General features: G+C 38.7%; 2 protein-coding genes across 5 annotated transcripts in view; one reads left to right on the forward strand and one right to left on the reverse strand.

Annotated features, from left to right (window-relative positions):
* The window catches only part of LOC112152658 (FERM domain-containing protein 5), a 53,983-nt gene extending 47,252 nt beyond the window's left edge, over positions 1-6,731 (forward strand). For all 3 annotated transcript variants that reach the window (XM_036212382.1, XM_036212381.1, XM_036212383.1), the window contains 2 exons: positions 2,652-5,530; positions 5,598-6,731. In XM_036212382.1, the coding sequence (XP_036068275.1) occupies positions 2,652-3,220 (569 nt within the window). In that variant the 3' untranslated portion in view covers positions 3,221-5,530; positions 5,598-6,731. The remainder of the gene's footprint in view (positions 1-2,651; positions 5,531-5,597) is intronic.
* A 39-nt stretch (positions 6,732-6,770) lies between these two features.
* blm (BLM RecQ like helicase) lies at positions 6,771-19,464 on the reverse strand. Of its 2 annotated transcripts, XM_024282364.2 has the most exons (22): positions 19,055-19,464; positions 18,475-18,535; positions 17,775-18,384; positions 17,551-17,683; positions 17,143-17,246; positions 15,921-16,035; positions 15,208-15,845; positions 14,631-14,807; positions 14,085-14,203; positions 13,623-13,736; positions 12,665-12,763; positions 12,440-12,588; positions 12,246-12,352; positions 11,859-12,019; positions 9,718-9,913; positions 9,428-9,618; positions 9,213-9,357; positions 8,931-9,130; positions 8,526-8,721; positions 8,320-8,442; positions 7,200-7,395; positions 6,771-7,085 (listed from the first exon to the last, which is right to left on the reverse strand). In XM_024282364.2, exons 1-22 carry the CDS (start codon positions 19,147-19,149, stop codon positions 6,908-6,910), a joined length of 4,107 nt encoding a protein of 1,368 aa, XP_024138132.1. In that variant the 5' UTR covers positions 19,150-19,464; the 3' UTR covers positions 6,771-6,907. The 2 variants fall into 2 exon arrangements, with proteins under 2 accessions (XP_024138132.1, XP_024138131.1); XM_024282363.1 differs by having other exon boundaries at positions 17,775-18,535; positions 19,055-19,149.
* Positions 19,465-20,684: the final 1,220 nt, after the last annotated feature.

Here is a 20,684-nt window from a genome sequence, read left to right on the forward strand (position 1 = left end):
TTTGTGTTCATGTTGTCTAAACCGGTTAAAGCTCATTTGTGCGGTCCGCCTGCAGGTTCCAGACTCAGAAGGATCGTCATTGTCTGTTACTAAACTGAACACAACTGGTGTAAATCTCTGCTCGAGTTGGTGTGAAACCGTCAGATCAGCCTCATTGGCGTTCGGGTTTGGCCTCTTTGTGAGGCGAGATAAATGCAGGTCAGAAACAGGTGACCACGTATATTTAGGGTCTTTTTCTGATGTGTTCAAGTGAGCCATAAGACTTTCCCACCCCCAGTGAGTGCTGACGGGGTATCTTACCATGGTATTAATACCCCAGCCAAAAATAGCCAGGGCCCTCTGCTCCATGTATGTCACTGGCTTGGGCTGGGCCAGACTGAGAGGGCCAGAGCTCGTTCCCATTACACAGACGCCCCCCATTTCACGTCTGCAACCAACAATCGAAGCCACAAACTTGTGGTTCTGGGCACTGTTGAGGGACCATAAAGGGGTAGGATTAACACGTGCATGCGGCAGCCATGGTGAAGTGTCTGATCCGAATCACCACCCGGGTGAACGTCCACCTCCGTATGATCAACCACTGCTACCGGGATGTGAAGGTGCGGGTGCTGAGCCTGGGGCCTCGCATGCTGGGCAAGGCCCTGGGCGTCCTGCCGCTGTACCCCTCCCTGACTACGGGGCAGCCGGAGTTAGACAGCGTTAGCCCCTTTCCTGGCACCCCAGTGCCCGGAGGTCAACCCAGCAGCTTTCCAGGTAAATCCATCATCCTGGAATATGCAAGATGGTTTTTTAGTTTGGCTTTCTGGTTTGTAACTCTTGTTGTTATTCGACAGGCATTTGTTTATTCATTTATTATTTTGGAACAGACTTTTTTTTAATTTTTTTGTAATAAAATCTGATTTTACAAAAAAACCAACATTGAATTTTGGACAAAATGTCTGTTTTTAAAGTAAATTACTGGATAAATCAACACAGATCAACTCTGAGAAAAGAAAAAAAGACAGATTGAGTCCTTTACATCTTTTTCCCCCAATTTCTTCATCATGTCAGCCCAAGCTTTAGTGTCAAACATAATCTGCCCTACTTTCCAAGCTAAATTCTCAATTTGCTCCTTGAGAAAATCAAAGGTTTTAATCCCTGCCCGTTTTAGTAAGGGTGTAATGTTGCTGCTGTTAAACTCTGGCAAATGTGATCTAGTCAGCAGAGTCCCATACCATAGCTCATCCTCGCTGATATGTATACTGCACTGCTTCGTTGTCACAGCTTTGAACTCATCGGGAGTTGGGATATCAAGGCACAGAGTGAAAATATATCACTTTCTTAAAGGGATCCATATAAATAAGACAAATTGATCTGGGTCTTATTTAAGGTTTTGTTTCTCTGCACAGATCCAAGAAAACCAAGAAAATCTCAAAAGCTAAAATCTTCTTTGGGTTTAACAGTCGAACATTAACAGTAGAAGAAAACTTTACTTGTGAGGTTTTCTCTGGATGAATGTTTTGCTGTGGAAACACCTCGGCCAGCCTGCAGCTTTTTAGAGACCTCTGCTGGACAAATGCTTCTGGAAAAGTTATTTAGCAAAACATTTGACATATTTCTGTGGCTGACACATTCAAACCTCAAAAACTAGCAAAAATTTTTATGTTATTTTAATACATTTTCAGCTTTTAAGGTTTGCAACATCTGGAAACAGCAGGTTTTAAAGTGGACTTTAGGAAAATAAAAACAGATGTAAAAACACTTGGTAGAGCACAAATTAAGAAAGGAAAAAGAAGATTCAAGATTAATTTGAGCATAATTTATCAAAATAACAAACGTGTAAAATTAAAACGTATTAAATAATATAAATATCCTTAAAACAACTTTAATAGAGGAAGTTTTGGTGATGTAAAACAATATAAATAAATAATCATAAGTGCAAATGTATTAAACTTCTTTCTTTAACATCTGTAAAAAATATATTGAAAGCAATATTTTACTTATAGAACTACATACGCTGTATTTTGTTTTTGTGAAAACTTTATAGCAATTTTTATCTTGTCAACAGTTAAGGTCCAATTATGTCACTCAAATCAGCTAAAAAGATGAATTCTTTTTTTTCTCAAACTAAACCACAACAATGGAGAGAAACATGCTTAAATCACACCAATTTATGTTTTTATAATAAACACAACCACATGTCCAATTTATGCATAAAACCAAGTAATTCCAAAGGGTTCAGATATTTTCTACTTCAACTGTATATTTTTTAAGACTTTCTGTAACTGCTGAATGTGAAAATATTTTTGATAAATTTTCATCTAATGGCAAAATCTATGATAATCTGATTTATTTTGATAATTCTAAAACAAAACTTTTATTGCACCAAACTCTAAAGAGGGATTAGAGTATAGAAATGATGACGTGAACTCTTTATGTCTGTGCTAATCGTTTATAGAGAGAAATTACAATAATTTATTTATATGATTTAAAATTTTGAAACTTAGAAATTCACATCCTAATAGCATGTTTATTTAAATGGTAAAATCTGAGAATTTTTTAGTTTTTTAAGTTTGAAATTGTAAGAAATAGTAAACGGAATGAAATAACTATTATTGTGAGACTTTGTGTTAATATTTTGAGTAACGGTTTACCTTTCCTGTTTCTGTCAGGACTGGAGTCGCTGCGGGACAGTGCCCACTCCACACCTGTGCGCTCCGTGTCCCACGGGGAGTCCTTCATCCCTCGCTCTCGCAGTCAGGCCACTGATGAGGCGATAATCTCCGACGAGGCCTACAGCCCCTCCGACAGCGTCCTCCCGACCCCGGTGGCCGACCACAGCATGGAGCTGTCCGTCTCCCGGCAGATCAACGGCGCCCCGTGCAGCATCGAGGAGGAGAAGGAGTCGGAGGCGGGAACTCCGCTGCAGGAGGAAAGGGGGGATTTTGGTGCGGAAGGTAAATCCGGACAGGAGGGCTCAGACTCCGCCCTCAGCGAGGTGGAGCAGGTGAATAAGTTTGTCTTAAGCGTTCTCCGTCTGCTCCTCGTGACCATTGGACTCCTCTTCGTCCTGCTCCTCCTCCTCATCATTCTGACTGAATCTGACCTTGACATTGCATTTTTGAGCGACATCCGCCAGACCCCTGAATTTGAACAGTTCCACTTTGAATACTTCTGTCCGCTCAGACGGTGGTTCGCTTGCAAGCTCCGCTGGGTGGGTGGGCTGCTCATCAACAACTAAAACTGTGGGGTCAGTCAACCTTCACTCGGGACAGAGGAACACGGAGGGCAGCCTCACCCTGCGTCTTTCATCCTTCTCTTTCAGGCAGACGCTTTGGACCAGCAGGATGTTTATGCCTTCCCTCCAAAAGTCACCTCCTCGTTTACCCACAAGCCTCTTTTGCTTTCAGATTTCAGACTTTTTATTTCATTTCAGGTATTATTTTTACAAATAACTTTAAAAAAAAAAAGAAATGAAACGTTTATTTTATGCAAAAATAATTTTTTGCAAACAAATCCTGTCTTTATTGTTATTATTATTATTATTATTTATTACTTTTGAACTGCAATCGCATAAGAGAAGGAGAAGAGTCAACAAAGGGGAAATTAAGGAAGTTTTAGGAAATGGAAATGAGGTTTTGTGAGAGTCAGAGCTGCTGTGAAGGAGTCAAAAGATTGCAATGTGTTTGAACGAACTTTATTAGAAAAAGAACATAAAAATGTGACAAGAAATAGTGAGAGTTTGTGAAACTGGATGAAACCTCTTCTGAAAGAATACGATGACCGTTTAGGCTTTTTTGGATTGTTAAAGACCGCTCAAATTCAGTGTAGTGATTAAAAAAAAACTAAAAAAAAGGTAGACATCAAAATAGTTCTTAAAGATTCAGTGAAATCAACTTTTTATTTCCCAGTAGTGTGTGATGGAAAAAGGAGAGCCGTCAAAGATTCACTGACACTCATAGACAATAGAACTAAATAGATGTGCAATGCTGGTATGGTTACAATAATTATTTACTTTGAATGTGCTTCATGTTTTTTTTCTATCAAGCTTATTTAATTAGTTTTGAAATTCAATGAATTTCAATAATTTGTACGTATGAAGAGTTTGATCTATTTTGGTTTTCTATCAACCTCTTAGGTTTATGTATCATACTGTATGATCCATTTGAATTACTGCTAGAATAAGAGTAATGATGTACTTTTGTACAAATTAGTTTGTTTCCTAATATATATATTGCAGGTTTTTTCATGTATATTTTAACAGAAGTGAAATATTATTTTGTTATGGAAGACTAAACATTATACCTTTTTTAGCGTGTTGTTTCAAGGGAAGTTAGAAGTATTTCTGGAAGTGTTTAAGGGGCTTTTATTCAAATCCATTCAGAAGTGATCCATAACCCATCATGGTTAGCTTTAAGTCAGCTTTTCTCTGTTTGCTGCACTCAGTGATCATTTTAATGCATATTTACGTTAAGTTAATTAATCAAAAGTGGTCTAAAAGCACATTGGAGTCAAGAGGAAAGTGACCCACATTAGCACAATAACAAAGAATACAATTACTTCACAACTTAAAACGACCCAATTTGCATAAAAATGCTATAAAGCTTTTGTAAAAGTAAATATTAATAATATAAAAGCAACTATAACTGTACATTTTAGGGTTTAGTATGTGCGTTCATCCCTTTATCTACATTTCGTGAAAAAAATGGCAGTTTTCTCATTTCTAATATTATATACCATATTTTGCTCATATATTTTTAAGTTCTAAAGCAATAAGGGTCATGGCTGTTGGATTCTGGGTAAAGTCCTATTTTTTGTTTTCTGTTTTTGTATTGCATTTACTACCTGCAGGTAGTGCAGGTATATCTTCTGGTGTGTTTGTGAGTAGGAATGGAAAGAAGATGCAAAGTAGAACAAGATGAAACTGGGAGAGCTTTACAAACATTAAAGAAAAAAGTTTTTAAAAAAAAAGCTTAAATTCAGACGATGAGGCACTGAAGACTATGGTTCTGAAAACAGCTTGGGGATAGAGATTTACAGAATTTGATATCTGTACAGGTTCATTTTTCTTTTTCACCATTTTACTAGAAGTGCACCCATCAGCAGCTGCTCCACCAAAGGTTCGATAGTCATCTATGAGAGGCGCAGCCCTACTTCTTCCCAGATATCGTTGCTCTAATCCTTGCAATTTAGCTGGATCTAAATAACTGAACACATTTTCCAGGTAGATTTTAGCATCTAGGATGAGTAGAGCTGAAAAACAAGCAGAACAGAAGCTCTTCAAGTCTCAAATTGTTGACTGCCGATCTATAATTGTTCAGTTTGTATAAATATTAACCCCGGCATTATTTTCTGCTGTTAAAAACTGATTTTTAGATTAAAAAGTTGCAGGTGATTTTTCAATCTGTGATGTCCTTCAGTAAATAGTTGCAAGGATTTAGCTTAATTTCTTCAATAAGGAGTGGAGTTGAGTGGATAAGTTGACTTTATTTTGTTCAAACTTGAAATATTTCTGGCTTCAGTGCGCTGCATCAGTTCACCAGGCCATGAGGTGTGAAGCATCCATCCATCCATCCATTTTCTTGACCGCTTTGTCCCTGTTGGGGTCGCGGGGGCAGGTGTGAAGCAAGTCGTTAAATTTGTCAGATTTTACTCTTTTTTTGTTTAGATTACGTTGCTTCAGTGGTCTCTCAGTATATTTTTTTAGACATACGAAGGCAGCATTATTCATGGAGCAATAACCAGCTGCAAAGAAACTTTAAAAACTTGTGAAGGTCAAGGAATGAACTTTTTTTAAGTCAGATGTTGCTGTCTTTCTAGTAAAGCAATTACCAGAGTGCTGCTGTGTGGATTCATGATCTGACCACTGAGTTACTCTTTCATTCAGAGTTTTATTTACATGTTTTTTTATGTTTTCCTGTCTGGTTCATCATTAACTGACCGATAGCTCCCTGTGACTGGATCCTGTCTTACCGGAGACTGACCTAATCCATCCGTGCATCTCTGATGGTTGTTATGGGACAGCAGTGTCTTTTGGAAAACCTTTCTTTCGTTATATAATGTGAGGTTTTCATCGATCAACTTCTAGTTTGTTTACATTCATTTTTATCCATGCAACTGTCTGCAATAAACTTCGATCAATGTGGTTTGTACAGCGAAGCAGCTTATTTGTACTCGAAAAGGCACAACTTTTCAAATGTGTTGCATGCTGGGAAATAAGTGTGCTCTGACATTTGGCTGCAATAGCTTCTCTCCATAGGACGGCACTTTAATGAGGTCTTGCTTTGTTGTATTATTTTATTTTCATTAGTCATGATATGTAATCGAAACCTAAGGTTCTGTTTTATTTTAGATCATTTAGAAAATGCAGTCAGCTTTGATGTTTTTATCCTCAATTCATGCAAAATCAGCACAAAAAGTGGATGAAAACAGACAAACTCTTTCCTCCTCTTCTCCCCCCCCCCACACCACACAAATCTGTATACATATCAAACTGTATACGTGTCTGGTCATGTTTTCTGTAGTCTGCCTTCCGTCTCTTTTTAATGACATAAAATCCACATTTATTTACCTAAAGGAATCAACGTGCCAAATCCAGTTCTTGTTCACTTTGACCCATTCCGAACCCGTGTGGTACTGTAGGAATCCTTCTGTACAAGTCGGTATAAAAGCATTGTTTCTAATAGTCCCATGTAACTGGTGCCATTAAAGAAAATGGTTCAAACTTGAAATAAATGACATTTAAAAAATGAGTAAAAGAGGTTTTATCTGTGAGCACACACATGAGCGAGTCATGAATCATATTTTATCTTTATTGTTAAAAATTTTTTAAAGTGGTTCCAACATTTATACAGACAAATCAACAGGAAACACAAAAACCTCTAGAACTGGAAAATGGGATGAATGAGTCGGTTCAGCAGCAGAGCCCTCAGCTCAGGTGAGAGAAGCTGGGCTTTAAAAAGGGCCGCGGCATGCTTTGAGGCGTGGGAGCGGCGAGGATTCCTGGTCTTCTCCCCGCCGGTGGATCTCCTGCTGAGCTCCTGGACCCTCGACCTGCAGCTCGAGATCCGCCTCTGGAGCTGGAGGAGGACCAGGACTTATTGTTGCTGGAGATTCCAAAGATTTCCGGGTAGCAGGACAAAAAAAGGAGATAATTTCAGTTGTGAAAGAAATTCAATAACTTATAGCCACACAGAATAAAACAGAATGAGTGAACTAACCCTCCTCTGGAATTAGAGTTTGCATTTCCAAATCCTTTTCTCTTCTTGGAATATTTGAAAAAAGGAGCTTTTTTCCTCTTCTGTCCCCGTGCAGACTTGTTACCGAAGTATGTTGAGGACTCGTCGTCCTCATCTTGAGTGCGACCCCATGTTGTGTCAATCCATCCTTCATTTACCCCTTCAGCCTGTTCCTCCACTACAAAAACAATGCCCTTAATATTACTTCAAGGATTTATGTTGTCAAACCAGTAGACGAATGAAAGTCACCAGCTTGAGATTGGAAACTTTATGAGGTAGATAACAGAAGCTAAAAACGGCCTGCCCTACTCTTTTTCTCATGATAACGAGATAGTAAAAAATGTGTAGTGTCCTTCTCTCCCTGCCAAGACTTTACCTGTCGAAGACTCTTAATTTTGTGATTAACAACAAAGACAGCAGAAGAAAGCACTCATCAAAAAGCCGCTTTTTACTCTATTTTTTTTAATTATTAGTGAATCTACGCTCTTCAAACGGCTTAATTATGTCTCATAGACCAGCTCCTTCCTTTGAATTCACTACAACCTCAGAATAAACAAGTTAAATACCATAACCTAGGGCTGACAAGTATCTCTGCATGGTGCGTTCACTGAACTCCGAACATTAGCAGACCCAAACAGCCACTCAGTCCGCTGCAATACTTTTGTCAGTTTTATAAATGTCGACACTATTAAAATCAATCAATTATAAATGGATCAGTTATTTTGGTGTTCAATGTTTTCTCTGATATTATTGTGGTCTGAGTTGGGCTGTTTGGGTCTGCTAATGTCCAGAACTCAGTGAACAGACCATGCTCGTCGGTCCTGGTTCTGGGCGTTTAGAGTAAAATAAAAAGGAGGGTGGGTCGGTGCATGAGACAGAATTAAGACATTTTGAGGAGTGTAGATGATGATTCACTGATAAATTAAAAAAAAAAAAAACTTTGGGGGAGTTTTTTCTTCTGCTGTTTTTTTTTTTGGTAAGCACAAAATAAGGAGACTTAAAACAGGAGAAGTCTCTGCAGGTCATTTTTGGTGTCTGTACATAACACAAAAATAAAAGGAACATTAGAATATATGAGTCAGATCACTCCCTCGTTTCTCACCAGGAAGTTGCCACTCAGAGTATTTCTGCAGAACCTTCATGACTTCAGCTCCGTACTTCTCCAGTTTGTCCTCCGTCACTCCGTCAATTTGCAAAAGGACTTCCGGATCAGAAGAAAGCCTTTCTGCTCAGTAAAAAAAAAAAGAAGTTTAAAAAAAAGCAAGCATCTAAGATTGCACTTTAAAATGTTATAATCTCCGCAATCACCAGCTATCTTCTTTAATGTGGGCATGGAGAAAATATTGTAATAGTGAAGGCCAAAAGCTTTTCCCAGCTCCTTGCAGAGATCGACCAGGTCCTTCAGACACGTCTGGACCATCTCATCTCTCTGGGAAACGCTCTTGGACACAGAGGCTTTGTGTTTTCTGATGCTGGACGCACTTTCTGTCTCGTAGAAGTCCACCTTGAAAGATTATTAAAAAAAATACTTTTAAACTTTGCAGCTAGAAATTAACCTCTTCACTCCACATACAATGCAGATTTAATAATATGAATTCTCAGGAATAAAGAATACCAACTTGATATTATAAGAAAAGTTTAGGTACTCCATATTACTTGAAAATTAGGGGGATTTCCCTACAATTAAAATCCCTGTGAACAAGGAGCTCTCACCTGCATGTACCCCGACAGCACATTCATTGCTTTTGCTCCAGCAGAGACGTAAGACACGGCTTGGCCATTGTTGGTGATGTAGAGATCCTCCACCAGGATGTTTTCCAGAACCAGCTTTTTGAAGAGCCGGTCAGCATTGTGGCGAGAGTAAGCTCCTCCCATTCCAAACATCCCCGTCTGGATTTTGGCAGATTTAGACCCTGACAACGATTATCATGAATATTCAGTGCTTATCATAGTTACTAAATGTCAAATAGGTTTTCTTCAAAGAGTGTAATGTACCAATAAAGATGTCCACCAGCATGTTCAGCGTCAGTCTGTTCTGCTGAGCCGTCTTGCCAAACTTGGATCCAACTTTCTCACAGTTCTCCTGGACGAACCTCACTATCTTCTTGACGTCTTCGGTCACGTTCTTCAGCTTATATTCCTGCATAGAAAAGTGGATTTTCAAAAAGAGCGAGGGAATTTATTTTCAGAGAAAAAAAAGGGAATCTCACGTTGGGTTTAGCACAATTATCACAGCTGACATCCGGATGGTCTTTACAGAAGTTTCTGTTGAAGTTCAGCTCTCCAAAGTAAGCAAGCAGCTGGATTCTCCTGCACTCCATCACGTTCTCACAGAAATGCACCATACTGTGCAAGTTGTTGAAGTGGGTGGCTTTAGTGTACCTGTCGCCTTCTCTGTCCACTGTGATGAAGCACATGATTCGGATCACAACCTTAAGTACAAACTGATCGTAAACGTCTTTTAGTTTATGCATGTTGCTAGGAGATTCGTGCTACTCACTGCTGATGATCCTCTTAATGCGTTGAACGTCGGAGTAGGAGTAGAATAGAATGCAGTGTGAGATCTCTCCGTCCCTTCCTGCTCTCCCCGACTCCTGATAGTAACCCTCCACTGATTTCGGCAGGCTGGCGTGGATGACGTATCGGACATCCGGCTTGTCGATGCCCATGCCAAAGGCTATGGTGGCACAGATGACCTAAAATATATGAAAAAGGGAAAACGTTTTTGTTTTGTGAATTTGTCTGATAATCAAGAGTTTATTTTATTAATTGGATTCCCCATTAGCTGTGTTTAGCAGACAGTTACTCTTCCTGTGGTCAATCAATAAAAACACATCATGCAACAGGAAAACTCATAAAAAACATCAATGCCATTTTATGGTAATCCCTAAAATACAAAGTGTTATTAATACATAAAATGTACATTTTAAATATTTTTAAAAAAAAAAGTTCCTGCACCCTAAACCTTAAAGCTTTAAATCAATTACACAATCAAAATTTGTGAACACACTTGAAACAAACCATTGAAGATCAAACCAGAGTTTCCAATAAAATTAGTTAAAAATTAATATAAAAGCTCAAATGTATGTATTCAGTCAGACAAATCAAATACTTCTGCAGAATATCAATAAGACAAAACTAGGAGTTATTAACCAAAAGCCAGAATACATATATATTAGGGCTGTCAGATTTGTCGCGTTAAAAACGCATTAATCTGACATGTGCTTGACGCCGACAATTTTTTTGACGCATTAATCGCGGACTTTCTCATACGTGCCTTTCCATACCGCGCGCGTGGGCGTCCCCCCTTTAACTCACAGGCTGCTCTCACTAGATCACGGGCGGCTCTCCAACCTCCGAGCTACGAGCTAAAACAGGCCCGGCGCTAGGACCTGGAGAGCTCCTGCACCCTAACCCGGCTCCGGTTCGCGTCCAGTACCACTAGTGACGGGTCGGTCGCGAACGAAACGGCTCTTTGAACCGGCTCTTTGAAGTGAACGACGGGAGCAGGCTCCTCGCTGGGAGCCGGAAGCCGTGTCCTCTCACTCCCTTTTTTTCTCCGCATATCGCACGTGATTGGTCAATATATGTTTGTGCGCTGAGCAGAGGAGGGGCGGTAGTTACACTGACAGCAGCAACAACAGGAGCAAAGCACACACGGAGGGAAAGCCTCTCTCTCACTATCTCTATTTCATTTATTACTGTAGTTCAGCAGAGGAGGAAAAGATTTGGTCCTGACAAAAAATGAACATGAAAGTGTTATGGAAAATTTATTTTTGATGTTTTTTATTTTACTGAACGTTGATTGAAGTTTTGAATTTAAAATGCCCTTCACTTGCACTTGGGCTTTTGTTAGGCATTTTATGTTACAGCCTTTTATTGTTAAGAAAGTTTATCTCAATACAATGTTACAAAATAAAGTATTTCTGATGAAAACTATTAATTTTACTATTCTTGTTTTCATAATTAATGTAGAACTGCTAAATTCCACGAACCACACATTTTTTTCCTTAAAAAAAGGCCACATGTAAATTTGCGATTAATCGCGAGTTAACTCCAGACAAAATGTGATTAATCGCGATTAAAATGTTTAATCGCCTGACAGCTCTAATATATATATATATGATGTACAAATTGTTCACCCCAAGATGAACAATAACCGTCAGTTGTAATCTTTTTTTTATTTTATGTAAACAAAAATATGATAAAAAAAAACAATAATTACTGGTAAATGTAATGTTCTAGCTTTAAACCAAATGACAAATAAATGATGGGAGACAATACTTTTGCACATCTGAAATGATTGGAAACAATTTAAACATCAACCAGTCTGGCATTGTTTACACGCACATTAAAAACTAAAATATATGAAGTACGGTGAAAACACTAAGGTGAGACACTAATGCCTCGTTTCCACTCAGCGGTCCAGTCAAGGTTCAAGTTTTGTTACCTGTAACCGACAATAACTAAAATGACAAAAATAAATACTTAGAATATTTCAATGTACTTGTTATGATTCTATACGATACACAAAGTATCACTTTTTAAAATAACTGACAAAAAAAATGTTGAACTTTCTCCTGATATTCACGTTTTTTTTTTCTTTTTTTAAGATGTACCCTTTTAATGATCTTCACTGACCTGGCAACCATCCTGGTTGATCCATTTGCTCTGGACATACTCTCGATCTCCGTCGCTCAGTCCGGCGTGGTACGACAGAGCCTGTATACCCGCCCTCTTCAAACTTTCCGCCATGGCGTCGCAGTCATTACGAGACAAACAGTACACAATGCCCGAGTCACCTGTTGAATAAAGCGTCAAAGCATTAACAATCAATCATAAAATTATTATTTTTTTATTTCAAAAATGGTTGATTCAAATGAAAGGCAAAGCTCCCAAACTTCAAAGATTTGCTTTCGTTCTGACGTAAATCTGTCTAGACAAGCTGAGAAGTGAGATTTTAACATCACAGTCACAACAGGGTTCTGAAAATAGCAGCAGAATCACAGAAAGGACTGAATTATTTACGTGGGTAATGCTTCTTGATCCAGCTGATGCAGTCCTCGTCTACCTTTTTGGGTTTCTTTGGCAGCACGCTGTACTTGAGGTTAGATCTGTTGAAGCTCATCGTAAATCTGACCACACATCAGATAAAGAAAACCCCGTCAGTTTCTGCTGGAAATCTGAGTTCAGTATAAATAATTACAAGAGGGAACACGTACACTTGTGGCCGTGTCATGTTCAGCTGGTTCAGGATGTCCTTCTGCACGCGGGGAGTGGCGGTGGCGGTCAGAGCCATCATCCGCACGTTGGGGAACTTTTGTCGGAGTTCGTGCAGTCTCTTAAAGTCGGGGCGGAAATCGTGACCCCACTGAAAGATTTAGAAGAAGAGGGATGAATCATAAAAGGTGCTCTTTATAAATAAAAGCTACAGATTCTGAACACACCTGACTGACGCAATGTGCCTCGTCGATGACGAAGCGAGCCAGAAGTCCTCGCTCGTAAAGGTTCTGCAGGGCGGAGATTACCCTGCCACTGGCACTCACCTTAAAAGTGAGAGACAAAAAAATGACTTGTGTTTTTAGATATTTTTCTTTATAAAAATGCTGCAAATGTTTGGAAACACCTAATGCAGGTAATATGTAATGTAAAAGTTGTAGTACTGATTTACAACATGCCTTTCCTATTTATTATTTAATAATCTGACTATTAAAGCTCAGTGGGCTTGTGGTAGAGTGTCCGCCTTGAGACTGGAAGGTCATGAGTTCAAATCCAGGCCGAGTCATACCAAAGATTCTAAAAATAGGACCCAGTACCCCCCTGCTTTACACAGCATTAAAGGGTAACCAAACCCTAAATCTACTTTTTTTCCACAGTTGATCTCTAGAAATGAAGATTTAAAAAGGCTGTTGGTCCTTAACAAATTTTTGACAATTTAAAATAAACATGTTTGATTCTTAAAATAATGGTCTTAAACCATCTGTGTGCTGCCTCCTACAGGTTGAAACGAGGCATTACAGTTGAACTTTTTAATTGGTCCCACATCCTTTCAGAAGTCCCACGTCATGATCTGCAACTCCAGTAATGATAACATTCCTGCTCCTCAGCTCCACCCTTCTGACTGGATTTAAAAATTTCGGCTGTGGGCGGAGTCAGCCGCCAATTGTCCTGTTTGGTTACCCTTTTAGGGGTTGGATTGGAGGGTTAAACCACCAAATGGTTTCTGAGCTTGGCTGTGTGTACAGTTAACCGCTCCCCCAGGGATGGGTCAAATGTGGACAACAAATTTCACACAACTTGATGTGTGACAACAAATGGAACTTTAACTTCTGGATGAACGGAAGAGGATGGATGGATGGCAATTAACTAACACTGAATATAAAAAAAACACCAAAAAATGTTCACCTTTTCTGGAGTTACATACAGCAGCTTAATTAAAGGATCTTTTCTGGACAGCTGCATATAAATCCTTCCTGCTTCACTGTCACTTTTATCACCAGACAGGCTTGTTGCTGGAATCTGAAAAAAAAACAATGTCATTTGATCTCCTGATTATTTTTCAAATTGTTACATTTTCAGTGTCTAAAAATGATGAAACTAATCAAAAACAAAAAAATGATTTTCTACAGATCAAAATGAATGCAATGATGTCAGAACAAACTTAAAAACCATATCGTCAAAATTATTTACAATCTCAAAATTTTGAAAATTAGCTGAATTACAGATGTAGGCATTCCATAATTTCATATCAAATTGTGAATTATTTATAATTTTTTCTAATTTAAAAAAAAAATGCATAAAAGTAACTCGTAAGCAGACTGTTTCTCTAGATTGTTTCAACAGATCAGAGCGAATCATCACGCTTACATCAAGGGTTGTAAGTTTCTGGATCTGATCGACTATAAGCGACTTGAGTGGGGAGACGACGACGGTCACTCCGGGAGAAACACAGGCAGGCAGCTGGTAGCACAAACTTTTACCTCCACCTGAAGCAGACACATTTGTATAAAAAGTTGAACGTTTTCCGTCCAACTTGTTGATCAATACTGTTAGTTTTATGTAGAATTGTGCAATTTAAACATTAAACCATCAGAGACTTGTTGCAGATTCAGTCTGTATGCTCAAACCCTACATTATTCTAAATGAGAAAATACTGGACATGAAGGACAATCACATATTTTATTATATAAATAAAACTATTAGAAATGTTGAGTTTTCCTAGGGATATAAAAATATCTATTCCCGTCGCTTTTGCTTTTCAAGAAGTCTAAATCTCTACTTTCTGTCTCTTACAGGAACAAACGTAAATCTCTTGGAGTTCTGAATCTCGGTGCTACTCCTTTACCGTGGAGTTAAAGAACACAGTTTAAATGTTAAATTAGATGATTCTCATTGGACTGTGCTTCCACCAACCTGTCGGCATCAACACAAAGGTATCTTCTCCCAGAAGAGCAGCATTTATAGCTTCCAGCTGGTTGAACCTGAACTGATGAAGTCCAAACCGCTTATGAAAGATCTTCATCATTTCTTGGGAGTGGGGAAAATTGAATCCTCGGAAGCGGTCATGAGCTGGGTTTCTGAAGGTGGGCTCTGATTTAAGCAATGGCAAAAAAAATTATAAAAGATACTGTAAATGAACAACTGAATTTAGTATCTTTCATTGTTCAAACACAGATTCATTAAAACGTTTTGGCTTAAAATAAATATATTCAATTTGTGCTTGTTTAATAATCCATCAGTTGTGCAGGTCATTAATAATTGTGATCAATAAAACCAAGCAGACGCTGAGATTCAAAGAAAAGTTTCAGTTCAGAACCAAACAGGTTCTACACTACACAGATGGAAGCAGCTGAGAACAAATCCAAACTACATTTTCTTTTGTTTTGCAGCACCACCTGCAACTTTTAATTTCTACTAATTATTTTTTCCCCATTCTACACCATTCTTAGAATCTCTGCCCCTATAGTCGATGAGTTTCAATCCGACTTACCAGGTGAAGATATCTTGGGAGGCTTCGGCGTGGAAACTGAGGTAGAGGGTTTCTTGTCCCATGAGGACTTACTCGGGCCTCCTTCCTTCACAGCAGGTGCAGTTATCCGGTTTTGTCTTTGGACTGATGACGTTGGGGCTTCTTCAAAGTATTCAGGAATGTCAGACTCATTAAAGTCATCTATATCAAAATCGTCAATGTAAAAGTCGTCAGTTTCAGCATTATCTACAGTTGTGCAAGTTGGGATTTTCGATTTATTTTGCTCCACAGACACAGGTTTGTTGGGTGAGAAGAGATCGTCTTCGTGGAGACGACTTGTGTTCTCTGAGAACCGAGAAGGTTGTTTTAGAAGTCTGGGAGCTGATAGAGAATCACAAATACTTTCATCTTCCACACAGATCGCCCTGCTGCTGTTACTGGACAAGTGGTTATAGGTAGAATGATCCGAGTCGTAATCCAAAGAAATGACTGAAGGTCTACGGGACTGCTGAGACTTCCTGGAGTCCAGAACCGCAGAGCTGCTGGGCGTCAAAACACAGCCAGAAGAAGTTTCTTTAAAGCTGGCGTCAGAGATAACGGTGCTGTCAGGCTGCTGCATCCTGAATGAAAAGTCACCGCCAGTGGCAAGAATCCTCTTTCTGCAGGAAAAAGAAGACAATTACATTTCTGAGAAGACTGAAACATGCAACACTGTGAAAAGTTGATGATCAAACCTGTGAGCTCTACGCAGCAACAGTTCATTCCCACAGGACAGAGAGATCAGTTCATGCTCTGGGATGGAATCGACCAGAGCACAGATGGACTCCATGATACTGTAGAGCTGTTCACCTGCCAAAAATACAGAACAAAAAAACATTAACAATGAAGAAAACCTCAAAAATACGATCGAGTATCGGAGAAAAAAAAAAAGTAATATTATGAGATTAAAAGTTGTAAATTTACTAGATTGAAGTCGAAATGAGCCTACGATTCATCAAGTGAACGGCGTATGCAGCAGCAGACAGACTTAACTGTCAGTGTCTTGGATTGAGGCATTACAAAAGTTTAATTTACAGTTTATTAATGTTTTATTTACTGATGGGCGGCTTGGTGGATCTCTGCAGAACCCGTTGATGAGCCACCTCCACTTCCAGTGATTTCTTCCTCCACAAAAGACCAGATCTCCTCCAGCTGTGTGATGTTTCTTAAGAGTTCTAGTTTGGGGAATTTTAATTGTTCTTGTGCTAACGTAACAGCCTATTTTTATTTCTCTTTGTTGTTTTGTGCTGAAACGGGATGTTTCATTTGGAGAAGGGGGCGTATTGAACACTGTTGTCATTCTCCTTTGCTGGTTCTTCTGCACATGACAGAGACATGACGTAAGGAAGCATATGGGCTTCTGGGTATGTGGACTGAAAGGGTAGAAGTCCGTGCGCCTCTGAGCTCTTTATTTTACAAATAAAACTGCATCACTGATACTGAACCCCAGAAAATCTACCTCACTGATAATAATTTAATTTCGATTCACCAAAAGGTTCAGAATTGTTTGTTTTTGACACCAATCTGGAAATAAAACTTCACAAGGTGCTCCATGTCTTTCATATTCGAGGACGGCTCAGATAAACATACAACTATGGTTCTGTTCATGTACATTTACGACTTTTTGTCTTGTAAATTTATTACTTATATCTCGTATGTTTCCAAGATTTGAAGTAATACATTTACGAATTTGAAACAAAAAACATTTACAAGAAAAAAAAGTCCCAAAATTAGCCTATGACTTTTTAAGTTATAAATATAGGACTTTGTTCTTGTAATTTAACAGTTATGACTTTCTTCTTGTAAATGTATACATTTTTTTTAAAGTCGTAATTTTTTTTGATTGTAAACTGGCATTAATACTCTGTCGTACATAAACCCTGATGTTGTAAAAAAAACAAAACAAAAAAAACTCACGCGTTGAGTCTTTGGAGAGACGATCTGAAGGTTCAGGAAGAGTTGGAGCAGAACTTTTTGTTTTAGAAGAAATTAATCGACTTTGAGTTTCACCTGTTTTAGATCTGTGAAGAAAAAAAAACACTTTTTAAACTTATTTTTAATTAATCTTAAGGATAAAACGTGAATACAGCATATAACAGGACAGGTAACAACAACAAGAATTATGATGGTAAATCCAATAGTCTGTGGAAAAACAGTAATTGTAACAAAAAAAATCATGTTTTAGGATGCTACCGCAACTTAGGATAGAATTTATTACTACATTTTTGTCAAGGAAGAATCACATCTTGACTTTTTTGTTTTTGCTGAAATGTGAAATAAATCAACCAGATGATTCATAACTGCAGAGGGGCTAAAAAAAACTACCTTGTCTGTAGTGAAGATAATGTATAGGAAGTCTCATCAGTGCCAGGTGAAGGAGGAATGCAATCAAAGTCAACTTCAGGCTCAGAGTTGTCCTGAAGTTCAATAACCTTTGGGTCAATCCATTTCTTACTTTCTGAAGGGCAAAAAAAATATCTGGTTAATAAACTCTCAAGACTTTTTTTAAGCCATTTTCCTTGGTAAAGCATCATAAAATAACTACATACCTGATTTAGTTTCAGTCTTTCCAACCACAGTGTTTGTATCATCTTCACTGTCGCTCAATACAGACTTTAAGTTTTCAAAGGCACGTCTTTTCTTTACTTTTACAGGCGAGTCTTCCACTTCAAATTCTACTGGTTCCTGAATCAGACCAGGTTCAGGTGAAACTGTACTGTTGCTTGAGACATTTTGCTCCAGTTCATTTGTCTCCATTCGGGGTTGGTCGTCATCCTTGATGCTTAATTGTGGTGTCACATGAGCGGTATTGGAACTTTGTTTCCCTGTGAACTCTGGAAACTCTTCACCTGGAGATGATGGCTTTGTGATCTTCCCGGAACTGAAGGAGTCGTTTTTAGTTTTGACAGGAGTTTCAAAGTCATCAAAATCATCCCAGTCATCCAGTGGAAATTGAGATGCATCAAAACTTGGCACATTAGTTTCGCTGATGCTGTGATTGTCAGCTTTGGTTTGAGTGGTAGCACCATTATTACCAGACAAAGCAGAAGGAGTCTGACATGCTGGGAAAGTGTTGCCTGCTGGAATGATGGAGTCTGACTGGCATTTAGAGCTAACTGAGAAGAAGCTGTTGATTTTGGATTTTTGAGTTCTTTCAAGCTTGTTTGAAAATGTCACAGAAGATTTAGTCAATAAACTGCTTTTAGGGACATTGACATTCCTGTTTGCCAAAACACTCGAGGCAGTTACCTTGGCTGGGTATTCCACTTTAGTTGTACCTGATGTGGACTTCTTTTTGAAAAGAAAGGGACTGAAAGACAAAAAAAATAGGGCATATATGAAAGAAAGCATTTTCTTTTTAAGATGTTTTGTAGTCATCAGCATGTGAGCTTCCCCACAACCATGGAGGCAATACAGGTTCTCCATCATGAGAAAATTGCCACAAGAACATGTTGAAATAAATATATTTTCATTAGGGTGGGTCTTCAAGACATTACAGGCAAATCTGTTTTGTATTGATAAACGAACGAAGAGTTTTACTTTAAACTTTACATGACTGAAAACACCTAAAATGTGAGTCCTAAAAGCGCATTTTCATAGCTAGATTAAACGTACTATCGTGATCGTGAAGTTAGTTGCTAAAGCTAGATATCTAGTCACACGGCTGCTCGATAATCTGAACGGGTCAGAAACGTTCGCTCAAAAATATCTTCCTAAACAGAAATCCGCCTATTTTTTTTTTTATCTAGGATGCTTGACAAATAGGCTAAGATAAATGCTAACAGAACATGTTAATGCAATCTTACAGTTCATATTTTACTTTACTTACCCCGTTTTTGGTTTAGCCAACGATAGCTTGCTTTGGGAAGCATTGTTGTGCCTCGCTAGCTGTTCTTGCAAGTTATTTTGTGGAAGACTAGACATTGTTGGCAAACGTATCGAGTGTTAGCTAACTAGCGGTGTCCACTGTGCTCATACACTCAAACATATTTTCCCGAGCATTCTTTCTGAGGAATGGGAATGTTTGAAGTGCCTCCGTTCCTCCGTAAGCTTGTAAACAATAACAGTTTTAGCCCTGAATGCAAAATAGAGGTTCCGTGGTAAAAAGGTTAGCCAAACTCCAGATTTTGCGCCTATTCAAGGGACAAGCTTCCTATTGGCTAACTTTGAGCGGGGAAATGAATTATGGGAAATGCAGTCATGTTGATGTAAACATATGGCAACTTCTACGGAGATAACAAAGGCTCAAAAATACATCCGTGATTTTACGAATGTCTATGGCAGAGTCACTGACTAGACTGTGGACTGAATTTGAATCAAGACACAGTTTCGTCCCGCAACAAACATGTTAAACTAGATAATTTAATAAACAAACACTTCAGAGCGGGGATCTTTTCTAACATTTTACCGTTGTCGTTTGACGGAAGTGCACTGACCAATTGCAAGCGTGTTAGCCCGTCACATGATAGTACTTAGCCAATGAACAGCGTGCTTTACAGCCCATAAAGGTTGAGCTGACGGGAATTAAAATAAAGTCTAATGTGGCGAGTTAAAGGGTCAGCATATATCTAACCATGAAACGGATTACTCGTTAAAACAAAACAAACAAACAAAAACAATGAATGTTCCGAGTTCATCATTAAAAATGTGGTTCCACTCCAGCCTAAGTTTGAAATTATGACAAGCTATAGTTCACTTTTCTCACTAAAGCCTTAGTCACTACTGCCCCTTATGGGTAAATATGGGGTGTCTGTGGGCAAGAATGTGCAAACCTGTACAAGGGGCACAGATGGCCTGCAGGAAATAATAAGGCCATAGACCACTTGTTGAGCCAGTTTAGTAAAAATGGTCATGCACATTTTTTTTCTGTGCATGTGATATGTCATAGTGAACACTTTTGCAAGACTTAAGGATACGTAAGGATGAAATAGATGAGACACCGGTATATTGTAGTTTTTTTTTTCATATATATATTTTTGATCCACCAAAGCCTTACAAGTTCTTCACTAAACACTTATACACGTGACAGTCATACGTTCTATTTTTATGACATCCCTAAACCCTTTAACTGACCGACCAATACAAAATCAACAAAAAATTATTTATTTCTGCTGTTTTTGTCTGGTGGAGTAATACACAATCAAAGTTCTTTTTTTAATAATATCTCTCCTTCCTCTGCTTTGCTGTTTGATTGAGCAGGGAGCTAAAGGGATTTATGGTGGTCAGGCCATACAAGAGAACGGCAAGACAAGAGCACTTCTCTTAGGATGCCGCTGCACCTGTCTGCGACTCTCCACAGCCACGACAACCCCAAAACCAGTAGCATCCATGCAGGTTTATCCCCATACAGCTGCATGTGACTAGGCTTAAGATCTGCAGAAAACATTTCTGTTCTCTAAAATGGTTATGATTCAAGATTTAAAACTAGGAAAACTTCCTCTTTTTATTTTTAAACACTT

This window comes from Oryzias melastigma, linkage group LG6 (assembly GCF_002922805.2).
Source record: "Oryzias melastigma strain HK-1 linkage group LG6, ASM292280v2, whole genome shotgun sequence".
NCBI lineage: Eukaryota > Metazoa > Chordata > Actinopteri > Beloniformes > Adrianichthyidae > Oryzias > Oryzias melastigma.

Bases quoted from the DNA above. Each gene is read 5' to 3' on its own strand.
- blm (XM_024282363.1), bottom strand. From the start codon at position 19,149: ATGTCTAGTCTTCCACAAAATAACTTGCAAGAACAGCTAGCGAGGCAC. The intron at 18,536-19,054 runs GTAAGTAAAGTA...TTTGTCTTTCAG, and splicing joins TTGGCTAAACCAAAAACGGG to TCCCTTTCTTTTCAAAAAGA. The intron at 9,131-9,212 runs GTACATTACACT...AATCGTTGTCAG, and splicing joins GCTGGTGGACATCTTTATTG to GGTCTAAATCTGCCAAAATC.